Genomic DNA, 18,124 nt, shown 5'->3' on the forward strand with positions numbered 1-18,124 from the left:
ATGAGCATGGAATATTTTTCCATCTTTTTCTGTCTTCCTCAATGTCTTTCAAGAGTAATTTATAGTTTCTAGAATATAGGCCCTTTACGTCTCTGGTTAAGTTAATTCGAAGGTAACGTATGGTTTTTGGTGCTATTGTAAATGGGATGGATTCCCTCATTTCTCTTTCTTCGGTCTCGTTATTCGTGTATAGAAATGCAACTGATTTCTGAGCATTGATTTTGTATCCCGCCACATTACTGAATTGCTCTATAACTTCTAATAGTTTGGGAGTGGCTTCTTTTGGGTTTTCCATATAGAGTATCATGTCATCTGCGAAGAGAGACATTTTGACTTCTTCTTTGCCGATTTGGATACCTTTGATCCCTTTTTGTCGTCTGATTGCTGTTGCAAGGACTTCTAGTACTATGTTGAATAATAGTGGCGAGAGTGGGCATCTTTGTCGTGTTCCTGATCTTAAGGGAAAGGCTTCCAGCTTTTCCCCATTGAGAATGATATTTGCTGTAGGCTTTTCATAGATGGCTTTTATGAGATTGAGAAGTGTACCCTCTATTCCTACACTCTGAAGGGTTTTAATCAGGAAAGGATGCTGTATTTTGTCAAATGCTTTTTCGGCATCAATTGAGAGGATCATATGGTTCCTGAGTCTTTTCTTGTTGATATGATGTATCACGCTGATTGATTTGCGAATATTGAACCACGCTTGCATCCCAGGTATGAATCCCACTTGATCATGATGGAGAATCCTTTTAATGTACTGTTGGATTCTATTAGTAAGTATCTTGTTGAGGATTTTGGCGTCCATATTCATTAGGGAAATCGGTCTGTCATTCTCCGTTTTGAGGGGGTCTTTGCCTGGTTTGGGGATCAAGGTAATATTGGCCTCATAGAATGAGTTTGGTAGCTTTCCTTCTGTTTCTATTTTTTGAAATAGCTTTAGGAGAATAGGTATTATTTCTTCTTTGAATGGTTTGGTAGAATTCCCCAGGAAAACCATCCGGGCCTGGAGTTTTGTTCTTTGGAAGGTTGTTTATCACTGACTCAATTTCTTCATAATTAATTGGCCTGTTTAAGAAATCAATTTCTTCCTGTTTCAATCTTGGTAGTTAATAGGTTTCCAGGAAGGATTCCATCTCTTCCAGATTACTTAGTTTATTGGCATATAGCTGTTGATAAAAATTTCTAATAATCCTTCCAATTTCAATGGTGTTGGTCGTGACCTCTCCTTTTTTCATTCATAATTTTAATAATTTGGGTTCTTTCTCTTTTCTTTTGGATAAGTCTTGCCAGTGGTCTGTCAATTTTATTGATTCTCTCAAAGAACCAGCTTCTAGTCCTGTTGATCTGCTCTCCTGTACTTCTGGTTTCTGATTGATTGATTTCTGCTCTAATTTTGGTCAACTGCTTCCTCGTGAGTGGATTAGGCCTGTCCCTCTGTTGCTGTTCCAGCTTCTTGAGGTGAGAATATAAAAGCTGCATTTTAGATTTTTCTATTCTTTTGAGTGAGGCTTGGATGGCTATGTATTTTCCCCTTAGGACTGCCTTTGCAGTATCCCATAGGTTTTGGACCATTGTGTTTTCATTCTCGTTCGTCTCCATAAATTGTTTAAGTTGATTTTTGATTTCCTGGTTTATCGAGTCATTCCTGAGCAGGACGGTTCTTAGTCTCCAAGTGTTTGAGTTTCTTCCAAATTTTTCCTCTGGTTGAGTTCCAATCAGAGCGTTGTGGTCTGAGAATATGCAGGGGATAATTTCAATCTTTTGGTATCGGTTGAGACCTGTTTTGTGTCCCAGAACATGGTGTATTCTTGAGAATGTTCCATGGGCATTAGAATAGAATGAGTATTCTTTGGTTCTGGGGTGTAGTGTTCTATGTATATCTATGAGGTCCAACTCGTCGAGTATGGCATTCAAAGCCTTTGATTCTTTGCTTAGTTTTTGCCGGGGTGTTCTATTTCTGATAGTGGAGTGTTGAGGTCCCCTACTATTAATGTATTTTTATCTGTATGTCTCTTTATTCTGGTTAAGAGTTGGCTTGTGTATCTTGCTGCTGCCCTGTTGGGGGCATATATATTTATAATTGTCATATCCACTTGTTGAATACTTCCTTTAAGAATAATATAGTGCCCTTCTGCATCTCTAACTATAGTCTCTCGTTTAAAATCCAGTCTATCTGATATGAGAATTGCTACCCCAGCTTTCTTTTGAGGTCCATTTGCGTGAAAGATGGTACTCCATCCCCTTACTCTCAGTCTGAATGCATCTTTGGGTTTCAAATGAGTCTCTTGTAGACAGCAAATGGATGGGTCATTTCTTTTTATCCAATCTGCAACCCTGTGGTGTTTTATGGGAGTGTTTAAACCATTTGATTGGCTCTAAGAACTGAGAGATATGATTTTAATGATGCCATGTTGCCAGTAAAGTCTTTGTTTGTATTGGCTGTGACTTTCTGTTCTGTATCACTCTTGGGGCCTTTTTACCTTTATAGAACCCCCCTTAATATCTCCTGTAGGGCTGGTTTCGTGGTTACGAAATTGGTTAATGACTGGCGATTCTGAAATGTCTTTATTTCTCCATCAATTCTGAATGACAGCCTTGCTGGATAAAGGATCCTTGGCTGCATGTTTTTCTCTGAAAGAGCTTTAAAAATGCCCCCCCAACCCTTTCTCTCATTCCAGGTCTGTGTAGACAGGTCTGACGTAATTCTGATGCCTTTGCCTTGGTACGTGAGAAATTTCTTTGCCCTGGCCGCTTTCAATACTGTATCCTTGGATCTAATATTTGCGAAATGCACTATGACGTGACGTGGCGTAGGTTTGTCGTGGTTGAGCTTGAGAGGGGTCCTCTCTGCCTCTTGGACACGAATGTTTGTTTCCCTTGCTAGATTAGGGGAGTTTTCAGCTACAGTTTGTTCAAATATCTCTTCTAGACCTCTGTTTTTCTCCACCCCCTCGGGGATGCTGATGATTCTGACATTGGATCATTTCATTGAGTCAGTAATCTCCCATAACGTACATTCGTAAATAAATAAAATCTTTAAAACATAAATACATAAACAAACACAAGTAGGTTATGATGACTTAACTGCTATGACTTAACTACACTTGTCACATTAACTTTAGATTTAAAACATGTTCATCTTAACAACACTTTGTTAATGTGGGTTTTACAAATAACATGTTTAAATTGGCTGAATTAAGTAAGACTGTATGTAACTCAGCACAGTTGTATTCTTTATATTTTGCCATTCCTCATTTCCTTAGGAATTTTTTTAAGTCTCCAGAAATTATTCACCAATTACTTTCAAGGTCTCGGTGTTAGCAGTCTTAGAAATTAATTTATAGTTGATATTAAAGACTAATGTTGAATATTTTCATGAGATATATAGCATTAAAATTTTTATAGTGATATCTCAAGTAAAGTAAATGATTTACATAGTTTGCCATATTATCCGAAATCCAAAAAACAGTCTGTGTAATGAAGATATTAGTTGAATTGTTATGCCGGCAGTCCATGCTTTGCATGGTTCCAGCATGTACGAATATCAATTTCTGTGGCTTAAATAATGCCCGTCCTCAACAGAATGGTTCCGTTTTAGTTAACACAGGTTATCACCTGTGGGCAATTGCATCAAGTACAGACTCGGTCTGCAGATCACTACAGAAGCAACAGATGTGAAGTGTGACCAGCGGCCGGTCACGGTAGCTCTTTCCCAGTCTGCTGCTGACTGGCCACCCTGCATCTGTTACTCAGTTTATACACAGACAGCAAATGTGTAGTCGTGGTGCCTTCTTGTTTGCCAGGGATAAACCCCTGTGACATTTTACAAAAATGGATCATCACAGGAGGGAATTGGACAACAAAGATGAGTTGCAGTGTTGAAGCAGGAAATGGTCACACTGGAAGTGAAATCGAACGGGCCAAGGTCCTGTGAAGCTGGTGACCGTGGAGCGGGAGCAGCCGAGCCCTCGGCTTGCATGAAGCCGCCTTAGGAACCAGCGGACTTAGTTGCGTTACTCTGGCCAGTGGACCCAGCAGTTATTTCAGCTCTTAAAGCCGGTGTGTGGAGTTTGGGCAGGCTCTGCGTGCTACAGCTGGAGGTGATGCGGACGCAGAAATCCCAGCAGTGCGGCGGGAAGTAACGGAGAGTGTAAGTGTGTGGTGTGCGGTGCGGCAGAAGCTTCCTGCGCCGTGCGGATCACCGTGCAGCGTTCTGACTGAGACGGTCACAGAAGCACATAGCTGACTGTAGGAATGTTGACTTTGCTGTGGAGCCAGACTTTCTAGTTGTGTGGTCAGAGGAGCTTTGCAAATAAAGGTGAACTTATTGACAAGTGAGGAAGAGAGTTGTGACAAAAAAGAGGATGTTCCGGAGGAGGAGACGTGGCAAGAAAGTTCGTAGCAGAGGCGGTTTAGGAGGTGGCTTACGACACTGAATGTACGAGGCTACAGTGATGGAGGCTGACCCAAAACTTAGGAGTATGACAGTTTGCCAAGGCATTGGAAAGATACTTACTCCGTGTCTTTAGTCATAGAGCGAGGGGAAGAAGAAGGCAAGTGCTGTTCAAACCACTTTTGTCAAGTCATCGTAGGCCCCACACTCCTGTGCAAAGCGAGAACCACCCGTGCTTCCTTTAGTTGGGATCCATGCGATATTAGTTATCTTTGCTGATAACAAGTCATCCCAACACTTAGTGGCTTAAAATGACAAGAATTATTTTGTTCCAATCTGTTGTCTGGACAGGGCTCCGCAGGGACAGCTGTTTCCATGTGGCGGGAGCTCAGGAGGCACAGCGGGCAGCCAGAGGGCCCACTCGGAGGCTGGCTCTGCCACGGGCCTCGGAACTCGATGCTGCCTGTCAGCGGGCAGCTCAGCTCAGGCTTTGGTTCTTGGAGCTCAGTTCTCGGGCTTCTTGCGCTTCTGGGTAGCATGTGATTGGGTTTCATGAGCGAGCAGCCCAAGAGAACCAAGGGAACCTAGTTTGCCTCTTAATACCTGGCGCGGGATGTTTCTTAGGTGCGTCAGGAGCCCCCCCAGATGTGAGGGGAAGGAACGTGGCCTCCACCTGTGGAAGAGAGAGGCAGAGTCACACTGGAGCAGGAGGCACTTTCACGGCGACTTTTGGAAAATACAGGCGGTCACGTATTGATATAACATTAAATATTTAAGTAACGTTAGCTCTTTGTTAAGTAAAATCAATATAGGAAATTTAGTGTATTCAGATTAGACTCTTGATGAGAAGAGAAACCCGAATCTTGTGTGAAAGAACAACATTTGGGAGAGGAAGGTTTTTACAGCAGTCTAGTTTGTTTAAGGATTTCCTGTAACTAGGGTCATCACCAACTTCTTAAAAACTCTCCAAACTTGTTTATGTCTGAAGTTTTTAAAATTGAGCTGTAACAGTTTGCATTCTTTGCTCCTTCTCTCATGTTCTGGCAGACATCTCAAGTTTTATTAAAGGGCTGGCATATTTCAAGGAGAATCAGTTTGCTGTCTTGGTGGGATCTTGGGGTGTTATAGTGAATATCAGCTAGGGAACTCTGGGAGTTTTTTGCTTCCTCTCTTGCATCTGTGCTATTTTATGGAGTATTTATATCAGACTGTGGGGTGAGGCCCAGCTTGAACTCCAAGTTTTGTCAGCACCTTGTTTCCTCACACCCTGACTTGGGACTGCCCTACTTCTTTCAAGAGCAGAAAAGGTGTCTATCTTCTGTGTTCAAGGGAGAGCGGAGGCTCCGATAGTCAGCAGCGAGATTAGCATTCCGTTTTAGGAAGCCCTGCCCTGCACCCCCCTCCCCCACCCTCCCCGCAGTGCTGCCTGGGGCAGTGTGCTGAGTGTCAGAGCTCTGATGCCTGAGCAGGTCTCAACTATGGAATGAGAAGTCCCAAGCGAGGCTTTTTGCTACACTTCCCCATTATCAGCATCCCCCAGCAGAGTGGTACATCTGTTATAACTGGTGAACCTACATGGACCCATCAGTTATCGCCGAAGTCCACGGTTTACTGTCGGGGTCACTCTTGTGGTGTACGTTCTGCGGGTTTGCACAGATATATAATGACATGTATCCTCATTATACTGTCCTACATAATCTTTTTGCTGCCTGAAAAGTCCTTTTTGTTCCACTTTTTCATCCTTGCCCCCCCCCAAACTCTGCATCCACTGAAATTTTTACTGTCTCTGTGGGTTTGCCATTCCTAGAATGTCATATATTTGGAATCATATAGTGTGATCGGCTTCTCTCACTTAGTAATACGCATTGAAGTTTCCTCCAAGTCTTTTCATGGTTTGGTAGCTCATTGCTTTTTAGCACTAAATATTCCATTGCCTGGATAGACCACAGTGTTTTTTATCCTTTCACCTGCTGTAGGGTGTCTTGGTGGCTCCCGTGCTCTGACAGTGTGACGAAGACTGCTGCAAACAGAGACCTCTGTCTGAGTGTTTATCCACCCTTGCCTTCCTCTGACGGGTCCCTCTTGGTCATGATACATTATGAAATATTGCGTGATGACATTTGCTGATCTTTTTTTTTTTTTTTAAAGATTATTGCACCTGTGTTTGTAAGAAAGATTGATTCGTACCCTTTCTCATATTGTCCTTGACTGGTTTTGTGTCAGTGTTTTGCTGGTTTCATAAGATAAGTTGGGAAATGTTCCCTTTTTGTTCAGTGGAAGAATTTCTGTAAGATTAATATTATCCTTCCTTAAATTATTGGAAGAATTCAGATATTCCTTTGTGGGAAGAATTTTAATTGCAGATTGACCATTTTTAACGGAATAGGTCTATTTAAATGGGCTTTATATTTATGGTTTTGGTTTCGTACAGCAGCAGTTTCTAATGGCTTGGGCTTAAGTTGTACTTTGTAAAGAATTGTGTATGCCCCATCTCAGGGTACCTGGGTGGCTCCGTCGGTTAGGTGTCTGCCTTCGGCTTTGGTCATGATCCCAGGGTCCTGAGATCAAGCCCCAAGCTAGGCTTCCTGCTCACTGGGGTGCCTCCTCCTCCTTCTCCCTCTCCCTCTGCCCCTCTGCCAGCTTTTGTGCTCTTTCTCTGTTAAATAAATAAATAAAATCTTTTAAAAAAGAATTGTGTATGCATCTCAACTTTTATGTTCATTGACATAGTTCATGATATTCTTAATAATATCTGATATTCTATCATTACTTCCTATTATTAACATTCTGTTATCTGTTCTGCTTCATTCTTGCTGTCATTAGTTTTCGCCTTATCTTTTTTTTCCTTGATTAGTCTTGCTAGAGGTTTATCAGTTGCATTATTCTTGTTAAAAAAAAAACCAAACCTTGATTTTGTTCAACTTCCAAATTGTACTGTGAAATATGGATATTTAGATGATTAATTTCCAATCTTCATTTCTAATACATGCATTTAAGAGTATTGATCTTAGGGACACCAGGCTGACTCAGTAGGTGGAACGTGCAACACTTGATCTCAGGGTTGTAAGTTCAAGCCCCAGGCTGGGTGTAGAGATGACTTAAAAATGAAGTCTTTAAAAAAAATAATAAAAGCGTAGATTTTATTCTAATGACAGCTCTGTCTGCATGTAGTATTGATCTTTCTTTTTAATTGTATTGTTGAATTGAGAATACTTTGAGTTTCTTTTTGGCTAATGGGTTACTTGAAATATGTTGCTTAATTTCCAAACGGTGATTTTTTTCCAGACAGTTGGTGATTTTTTAATTATTTTGTTGTTGTCCAGCTTTAATGCTAGAGACAGAATATACTTTTAATAATTTTAGTCCTTTGATATTTATTGAATCTTGCTCTTTCACCCGCCACGTGGTCAGTTTTAGTGACTGCCTCCTGTGCGTAGTTAGTGGGTACTTCTCTTGCGGAGGTGAATTGCGCTTGGGTGTAGTGCTTTCTGTTGGTTAGGTTGAGTTTGTCTGTCATGCTGTTCCCGTTTTGTCTGCTGGGCCCAGGTGGACTCCTAGTCTCTTCTGCCTGTCTTCAGCTTCACTGAGCTTCTAATGGCTCCCGTTGGGCTTGGTTTCAGGATTGGTAACTATCTTAAAGGGACAACTAGCGGAGTGTGTGGCTCAGTTCTCCAGCCTGTCCTGCTCACCAGAGTCCTAGGGTCCCCATGCTCATAACTTGGTCTCTCACTGCCAAAAGCTCAGCTGGTTTCTCTCTCATTGGTGGCTTTTTCTTGGATCTTCAGGCTCTTGAAGGCCCAGAATTGGCAAATGCCCTTTGGGAAGAGGCAGCTGTTGTTCAGTGTCTCTTCATGTCTCCACCTATGTCCCCTGCTGTCCTGGTTGCCTCACAATATCTTGGACTCCAAACGTTGGTCTGGTTTTTTTTTTTTTTTCTTTTTTTTAAAGATATTATATATTTATTCGACAGAGACAGAGACAGCCAGCGAGAGAGGGAACACAAGCAGGGGGAGTGGGAGAGGAAGAAGCAGGCTCATAGCAGAAGAGCCTGATGTCAGGCTCGATCCCACAACGCCGGGATCACGCCCTGAGCCGAAGGCAGACGCTTAGCCGCTGTGCCACCCAGGCGCCCCGTTGGTCTGGTTTTTAACCTGACTTTTCTCAGTGGGAGTGTTCATGTTGGCCAAGCTATTGCCCCACATTCAAATGGAAGTCTTCCTATCACACCGACAGACCAGACAGTGGTTGGTTTGTGCTTTCTGGTTTCGTTTTATTTTCAGTTGTGACTTGTCTGACTCTCCTGCTGAGGGACTGGATAAGTGGGAGGACTTGGTTTTAACTCTGGGGTTTTTGTCACCAGTGCCTCGTATGTGTCATGACCACTCATTGCATTTTTATTGTATGAAGAAAGAACTTGCATCTCATGTATAGGTTTTCAGAAGTAGTCAGCAAAATTAACATATTTGGCTTTCCTGTGAGGTTTTCCACAGATTTAAAGGCTGTGATTTTAAAAGGGTGGACGGTGAGGTGACATTGTTCATAGATAACATGGTGAATGTTTGACAGAGCTAAAATAGGACTCCTGGTCTTTTAATTTGTTAAGAAAATTTAACAAATATTTGTTATGCTATTGTGAATTCGGTAGTGCTCTGGGTGCAGGAGAGTACAGCGATTATCTTGGTCAGTCAGGTCTCTGCTCTCCCGATGCTCACCTTCTGCATATGACATGACCATAGGGGAAGAACATAGAGCAGTGTTGTTAATATAAGGATCAGTATATCATGTTTTAATAGATTTTAACCACATTTTAATAGATTTCAAATATGGTACACTGACAGCTTTTTTTTCCCCCTTCTAGAGTATGACAGATACATAGCATCTAGCAAAATAATGGCAGCTGCTTACCTTGACCCAAACTTGAATCACACACCAAATTCGAGTACCACAACTCACCTGGGTACCAGAGTGGAATGTTCCCCTGGGGCAATGGAGCGAGTGTTGAAGGTCTTTCATTATTTTGAAAACAGCAGTGAGCCAGCTGCTTGGGCCAGTATGATCAGGCATGGAGATGCTACCGATGTCAGGGTAAGTGCATTTTCCTGGGAGAGACCCTTCATGGACATTAAAGTTACATGGGCCTAGGTTAATGGCACACACCAAAAAAGATAAAAATTTTTATTCCCATATTACAGTGATGTTAACTTTTTCTTTATATTATTTATTCACTTAATATGTGACTGACAGAATTTTAATTGTAAAATATCTTAGGAAAATAATAACTGAATCATGTTATTCATATAATGCTATTGATGTTTTTCTCTCTCTTTTTTTTTTTTTTTTAACATTTTAGGACATAAGAGAACAAAGCAATTAAAACAACCTCTAATACTTAGGAAATAAATTATTTTCTATAAAGTGAATTTTGAAGGTATCTGCATGACTCCAGATAGGATAGGTTCTTCAAAAACTGATTGGTTCCACACACCAGACATTTGTCAAGGTTCTGGGGATATAAAGGGTCCCTGCTTATACAGCTTACTGTCTACTGTGGTGGGGAGGAGACACCCATGGCCTTAGTTGCAGTGCAGAGTGTGCTTCCCAAGGCAATCCTGGTGGCGAGGTTGCCTGTGTGAGTAATGTTGAGTGTGGGTGGTAGCCTGTGGGCGGCCAGTGAGCATCGTGGCCAAGAGAGGTGAGAGGCGCTTCGTGGGCCAAGATTGCTGAGAGTGGGGGGTGAGAGGGTAGCAGTGTGGTTTCAGACAACTGAGTTCAGGACGCCAGTTTTCAGCAGGTGTTTACTTTGGCCAGGTGTTACAGAGAAACTGCTCCTTCCTTCCCTCTGCCTACTCCGTGTTCATCTCTAAGGAGGACAGTGTCCAATGCCAGGATGAACAGATACATCTTTTTTCCCCCCTTTCTTTTTATACTAATGAAGCTATTTAATCTGCTGCTCTTAAACTTATATGCCTTAAGTACTTTTAAGCAAATTAAAGGGATTGACAGAATTTAGATTGAAGGGCACAGTATTACATTGAAGTTCTATGTAATTTCCATTACCTCTATAATATTGCAGTACTCACTGTTCAGGTGGATTAATTATTCAAAGGTGAATAATTCATTCAGGGTTTAAATATGTACTAACATCTACTTGTGGTATAATTGAAATATAGTAGTCTCTTGTTTTAAAAAGCTTCAACTTTTTATGAAGCTCGATAGCTTTTTCTAGCTTTCCCATAGTTTTATTTTATATTTAACTTTATAAACAGAGTCACTTGGTAGAAAGGCCAGCAGCCAGTGTTCTACCTTAATGTTAATTGGAAGATTCATATTGGAGAGAAACCTTGCAAATGTAGAGCTTATGGGAAGGCTCTTAGTATATGTTCTAGTCTTTGTGAATTTCAGTTACAGTGAATGAGGAAGTCTCTTAAAGCACTGCATCAGCCTTAATAAACTTCCGAGTATTTGTACAGGAGGGGAGCCCTTTCAGAGATGTGAATTTGACAAGACATTTAGCAAACATTCAAGATTGATTATAACTGAAAATGCACCGTGGAAAGGCTCCACGACAAAGGTGTTTTGGTATCAAATTTACTATACACAAGAGGATCCATATCAAGGAGAAAACCAATGATCCCTGGGCACATGTCAAGCCTTTAGCCAATGTTACAAACTTACCAGATGAAAACGTTTATATTGTGAAGAAGAACTTAAACTAGATTCACATTCCTAAGTTATGAGAACATATTCGTCGGACCTTTATGAAGATCAATATGAGCAAATCCATGTGACTGAGAACCAGGTGGTTTTACTTCATAGTAATTGATAAATGTTTGAAATTAAATAGGTCCCATCAGTTGATGATTTCACCTTGAGGCAAAGAACTCTGAGTTGGCATTGGTTCACCACAGCTTTTCCTGTGATGGAAGGTGGGCGTTATTCATCACTCATGTTCATTTAATGCTATAACATTTGAAAATGCAGTAGTTTAATTCTAAAGTAATGGATTTGCACAACTGAACAGAATAGTACTGAAGCACATGTCCATGCAGTCTTTCTCCCCAAGAAGCACCACACAAGGAACACTACAGATAAAGGAACCGGCATATATCATTAGGGGTACAGTGGAAGGAACGTGGCAGCATTTGAGGCCCAGTGACCTCCGGCAGAAATGGGTGCGGGGCTGAGTTCAGATTGGAAGCATAGGCACTTGGTAGAAAGCAACAGACCATTTAATAATGGTAGCAAAGAGGAAGCCAGGCCACCCAGTTTCTGAAAAGAGATAGCTTACTGTTATCCAAAGTAACCGAATATTAGAAAACAACCCAAAGGAGCTGAATAATTCGGTTCAGACCCCACCCTGCTGCACTGCCTGCTCTGGGCACCGTGTGCAGCAGGTGGACACCCGGGCGTAGCCAGTCTCAGCCGATGTCTTTTAAGTGTAAAAATACAAGGTTTTGAAGACTTAGTGTGAAAAAAGAAGGTAAAATATCTTATTAATAACCTGTTTTGATTGCCTGTTGAAAAGATCATGTTCTTGACATATAGTAGGTTAAATGGAATATGTTATTAAAATGGAATTCACCCATTTCTATTTATTTATTTTTAGAAATTTTAAAGGAACATGTACAGCTTGCATTTTCATTTCTGCTAGACAGTTGTGCTCAGTAGAAAGTAATTTGCTTGACTCAAGAACCAGCACCTTTGGAGGCGTTGAGAAAATATCTGGATTCTTGTTGTAATTCATTATAGAGGTTTTATTTCTCATGCTGCAGTTAGTAATTTTACTCCTTTTACAGATATGTGCTACTTTATTTTAATTAATTTAAATGGTTGTTGAAAGGATTCCTAGGACTACAGCATTTATAGGCAAAGCGTACAAAGCAGTGTCTCAGGTGCAGGCCTCATGGCCTCGGACACTCGGAGGCCATCCCTGGCCCACGTGGCCACCTGTGTAGGAGGAGGCCCAGCACCTTCTTCGGGGGGGGGGGGTTTCTGTGAGATGGGCACGTAAGCACGTTCTGTCTACGTCATCTGCCTCAACCTGGCTGGTGTGGCTGCCCAGATGCGACCAAAATCAGGTGCGAGTCATAACGCCGGTCATGATTCCTGCCAAGTGCTGGCAGACTGGCGCATCCTGCCCCTAAATAAGCAGCAGCCCATGGGGGCAGACATCACCTACCTCGGCCATAGCGTTGGCCCCGGGTCAGTAGCAAGGCCCAGGCAGCTCCAGAGCTCAGATTGGGGTTAACTCATGCCGGACTATATTGAATAAGAATGGTCATCTAGAAACATTGTAGTGGTACTTCAGAATAATAAGGGTGTATAGAAAATTCCAGATTCTACCAGAGGAATCCCCTACTTGGGAAACAGAATGACATTTACATCAAACTTTTCATCAGCAATGCTGGATGCAGGACAACACTGGAACAGCATCTTCTCAGGGCTCAGGAAAGTGAGTTGTACCGCAGAAGTCTTCCAGACAGACTACCAATCATGAAGACTGGGAATGAAGGTGTCTTTAGAGAAATAAGGGTGTAGAACGTTAATCCCACAGGCTGTCTTTAAGAAAACAGGAGACATAATAGAACAGATCCGTGAACCCAGAAAGAAGTGCTGTAGGGATGCAGGCGGCCACAGGTCACCACCGTGCTGTGGTCTCCGTGCAGCCCCCGTGCACCTCTCCTCCATCTTCTTGGTCTCTTCAAGCTGTGACCACCGTTTAATCCAGCTCTGCCTTTTCCACACCTGCCCTCATTCTGACTGGTCTCCCTCTGAACTTGGGACCTGTGTGCCGCCCAGCTGCATCTGCCCCTCTCCTCCGTCTCTACGCTTCTGACTCTGAAAGGACTGTGTGTCAGTCTGAGGGCTTCCCTTCTTTCAGACACTTAGAATCATCTGTTGCTCCTCCTTTGCTTACGCCCTACACCCAGTACGTTAGCCGGTCCTGCCACACGGTCCCCAGATGCACCTAGAATCCACCCACTTCATCTGACCCCTACTGCGACACCTTCTTCGAGCCACATGGTCTCCTGACATCCCGCTGTCCCCCTGGAACCCCTGAGTCTGTTCACAGCCCAGCAGCCAGGTGACCCTATGAAAATGAAAGCCAGAGCGTGTCACTCCTCAACTCAGAACCTTCCTGTGGCTTCCTGTCTCATGTAGGGTGAACGTTCAGGTCCTTCAGAAGCCCCTGACTCTCCTCTCCCTGTCGCGCCCCATGACCTTCTCTCCTCCAGCTCGCTCCCTTTGACTTTCAGCTTCCTGCGCCGTTTCTCTAACATGCCAGTCTTGTAATCAGTCATTTGCTCAAAACCTCCAGCAACTCCCCATTTCTCTCAGAGGAAAGCCAGATTCCTTCAGCAGCCTACGAGGACCTACAGGATCTGGCTCTTTGTGGCCTGTTCTTATTTCCAGTGACTGCCCTCGTTCCCTCGGCCTCTCAGCCCCAGAGAGCTCCCTCTCTGCCACCTTTTCTATTGCCCATCACCCCATTTTGATGATGATTTGTCCTTGCTGAGATTGTCTTGTTTCTTGATTTGTTTGCTCTTTTATTCTCTGCTTTCTTCCCCTAGACCGTAAGCTCTGTGACAGCAGGGGCCTTTCTGCCTCCTGGTATTGTCCCCGGCATCTTCAGCAGGGCCTAGCAGGCACACAGACTGGTGCTTGACAGAGCCCCATTGGAGTAACTACACGAATCCTAGATGAAATGGAGTACTTCTGATAGAAATGTAAATTAGGAACATTGGTTGCAGAAGTAGAAAGTAGTAGACTGATGACCGTAAAAGAAATTGAATTGATAATCAGAGATTACACCTATTGAAAACCATACCTGTCCTTACTGATAACTTCTGTCAGACCTTCATTCCTACCTTGTTACTATTTTCCTTAAATCACAGGGTCTAGAATAATCCATTTTATACCCAGACACCAAATCTGGGCAAGTACCATATAATGCTGCTAAAGATTAAGTTGCAGTTGAGTTGTTGGACAATATTCTTGTCACCTTCAAAGTTATCTTCAAGTTTATTAACAGGCCCAGTGCCCTTTCCTGACTACGTAGTACACTGCGAGGTTTCAGTGCTCGTCGTGAGCCTCTAGAGGAAGGTGATGTAATTACCTGAACCTGCAAGAGGAAGTGAACACAAGAAATTCAGTCCTGTAGTTTGCTAAAAGGTGAATGGAGTTGGTTGGATTAGGACTAACTATTGTAACCAAGCTGGTAGTAGGAAGAATAACAGTAGAGAGAAGCATTCTGATCAATTTAAAATCGGCTTGCTGACCAGAGTGGGCAGACACGTGAACAGTGTGGGATTCTCTGAGTTTGTGGGAGTTAGGAGCTCTGTGAACAGTGCTGTGCTAAGAATGGCTAGTGGCCGTAGGGGAAGGCAGCCAGCAGGCAGTTTTCCCTGAGTTCAGCCCAGAGGGCTGCCTGGGGAACTCAGTGTGTGGTAGTCCCGTGGTCTCCAGTGTTCACTGCTAGGTGGTGTCACAGATGCCTTATGTGTGTCTCAAACGTAAACTTTTTCTGTCTGATAGAGGATCGGGTGAATGTGCATTTAAAAGCTCGAACACTGATTATGGTTTTTCAGATAACTTTGGTGCAGGAAAGGACTACAGAGATTTTAGTTAAATTATTCCTTTAATGGAGGGAGAGTATCATCCAGGAAGAAACTAGAAAGAAAATCCTTAAGGAAAAAAACAGACTCAAAAGCAGTGTTAAGAAGAATATGAGACAGTAAGAGCATGAGAAAGAATTCTCTTATCACTAGATGCTTAGAGATGGCGATTGTGGTAGAGAGAAGAATGGCCCTTAAAGAGTCCACATCCTAATCTAGAACCTGTGTATATGTGACCTTCCATGGCAGAAGGGACTTTGAAGATGTTACCGAGATGAAGAGGACCTTGAGATGGGGGAGATGAGGAGCCGCAGACCTTTTCTGGCTGTGGTCCGAGGGAGGGGACTGCGGATGAAGGGTTGGCTGCAGTGCAGACGCACAGAGGGGCCTCTAGCAGCTGGAGAAGGCCGGCCGAGAGCTTCCAGAAAGCAGCACATCCCTTCCAACACCTGGATTTTAGCCCAGTGAGACCCATTTCAGATTTGGGATCTTCCAGAACGGAGAAGTATACGTTTGTGTTCTTTTAAGCCCCTCCGTGTGTGGTTATTGGTTACAGCAGCAGTAGGGAGCAGATAGACACAGGCGTGCTTTGTCTTGGCCGAGTTGGGGCCGACTTCTGCGTGAGTGCTGAGCCGACAGAAGGGCTGCGCTCATGTTGGAGAGCAGGGTGTGGATCTCCACGCCTTCTTTGTGGTACAGAAAGACCTGCACAGGAGGAGCCGAGGACAGTAACAGCTGTCGGTTTCCTTACTGTGAGGAGCATCTGAAAGAGAGACGCAGAAAAATAACGGCCGGACGTTGTAACAAACAGATCAGTAGTGATGAGTGCACTTGTAACTCCTGGGGGGAAGTAGAGACACGAGCACTGTTCACAACACAGTGTGTGGTTTTAGATCTCTCTCAGAATAAAGACATCTTGCAAATCACTGTGAGAAGACAGCTAGACACAGCAAGTATCTCTTGTTATCTTGTTGCCACCTTCCCCACAGACTGTTCATGCTCACCTCTCTCCTTCTAGATTAAGGCTTTGGAGGCTAAGGGTGCTGTCTTACCACCAGATGTAGGCTAGATGCAAATGACCAAAAGAGTGAGTGAACATTCAAGAGTGGATGAACATGAAGGAATGGTTTGCAGGATTTCTTTCTACCAGTGGAAAGGTCATTATTTCTTTCTAGAGCATAGTCTGAAAGATAAGTGACCAAGTGGAACCAAGCAGAATCATAAAAAGAACTTTTAGAAATGAAAGTACAGTGTCATCTCACTAGTATATAATGAGGGAAATGTAAATTATAATAATGAAATGCCCCCCCTTCTATGGTCCGTCACATCGATAAACACTTTAAGATTAATTTTACCCAGCATTGGCATGAGGTGAAGGACAGTCTCTAACATTGTGTGCCAAGTATAATTGGTATAGTTTCCCTGGTGGCCATACTTCCAAAACGTCACATTTTAAAGTAGCTTTTGACCCAGTGCGTCTGTTTCTAAGCAGTGCTGCTGCATGTGTACGATGCCAGCTAGAAGCTCGTTCATAGCAGAATTGCGTGCACCTCCACTTCCCTTTCTCCCCCGGAGCAAGGAAGCTGACAAGACAATAACTGTCCCCCCGTAGTAGAATGGCTCTGAGGCTACGTGCTCTGTTCCTGATGAGATGGAAGCCTCGTGTACACACTGGCTAGTGTCTTTTCATCCTCAAGAAGAATTCTTTTCCTGCGAATATCTCATGTGAAAATTAATCAGGAAAATTATATATTTCCAAATTCTGGGATATGATACAGATGAGTAAAGGGATAGTTCAGAGTAGCAAAGTGTAGGTTTATATACTGTAGGGTAGGATTGTCCTGGGACATCAAACCAGGATGAGAAATTTAAATGTAATTCAGCTGCCATTAGTGGCAAATTATAAAGCCTTGTCCTGTTATCTCCCTAGAGATCTTTTTCTGAATGTACGTCTTCCAGAAATAATACATGCATACTTTTCCATATGGTGGTAATGTTGGGTTTGGGGTTTTTTTTTTTTTTTTTTGAGTGTGCATTCCTTACTAAATACCTAGTCCTCAAAGTTATTTTTCAGTTATGCAGAACCAAATATTTGGTTCTCAAAATTATTTAAGTTACTGAGTGTATGTACTGAGCTTCAAATATAGAAGTCCTTGTGTATTCATAATCTTGGCCACCATTCAAACTGAGTCAGCAGTGAGATATTCAGGAGTTCTAGAGAAATAGGACAGAACACAGTATGGAAGCATAAAGAAAAAGCAAAACGTGAAATAAAGGGAAATGTCTGTGTGTTTATTGCTTTTAATTTTTTAGTGGAAAGTGAAAGTTGCTACCTTGTTTAATGAGGAGGTTCTGTAGGATGGGAACTCTTTGTTCAACAGAACCCAACCTGAGGTCACACTGGGTGTCTTCAGGTCGCGTGATCAAGTGAATGGACTAAAACTGTATCTATCCCATAAAACTCCAGGTTGGGAGCCTGTCTTTCCCCTGGGCTCCACAGCTCTGGACTAAGCGTCCGTACACTTGCCTCTCTGCAGGTAGGCATCTGTGTGCCCATTCCTTGAGAGGTCATGAAGATAACCTTTGCTAGGGGTCATCAGGGAGGGCATCCAGAAAGGGTAGGATTTCTCTCAGACTGTGGATGGTACATCAACAGTAAGAAACCGTTTGTCCCCGAAGGATAGACCTGGTGAGACAGAGGGTTGGGGACGGATGTGAACATAAACTTCGGCCCTAACAGTAGAGAGGCAGCTCTGGAATCTGTGCTAGCAGGGAGCTGCTGTGGAGTAAAGAGATGTGCTAAAACCCGAGCTTTAGTGAGGGCCACCGGTGTCGGTGTGCTCTCGGTAGTGAATTGGCAGAGCTGGGACAGGAAGACAAAGCGCTTTCGTGGGAATTCGAAAGCGGCGCCAGTGCCTGTCCTGTGCAGCTCAGGGATTTGTGTTGTTGGCAAGGAGAAGCTGCAGAAGTTGCCGCTGAAAGAATTACTCGAAATGGCTATCTCTTCCCCCTAGGCAGATCCCCTGCCCCAGAGCACAAGAGGTGAAGACTAGGGGGCGGGCTGGGTTTCGGCTCCCGCTGCCCCGTGGCTGGGTGCCCTTGGGTAGACACAACC

At 43.2% G+C, this 18,124-nt stretch overlaps 1 protein-coding gene across 1 annotated transcript in view; it reads left to right on the forward strand.

Moving 5' to 3' along the window:
• Positions 1 to 18,124, forward strand: part of LOC125281947 (focal adhesion kinase 1-like) — an 80,329-nt gene that overhangs the window by 49,441 nt on the left and 12,764 nt on the right. Inside the window, exon 5 of the mRNA XM_057312871.1 lies at positions 9,252 to 9,478. Coding sequence (XP_057168854.1) covers positions 9,284 to 9,478 — 195 coding nt within the window. The 5' untranslated portion in view covers positions 9,252 to 9,283. The remainder of the gene's footprint in view (positions 1 to 9,251; positions 9,479 to 18,124) is intronic.

This window comes from Ursus arctos, unplaced genomic scaffold (assembly GCF_023065955.2).
Source record: "Ursus arctos isolate Adak ecotype North America unplaced genomic scaffold, UrsArc2.0 scaffold_16, whole genome shotgun sequence".
Lineage (NCBI taxonomy): Eukaryota > Metazoa > Chordata > Mammalia > Carnivora > Ursidae > Ursus > Ursus arctos.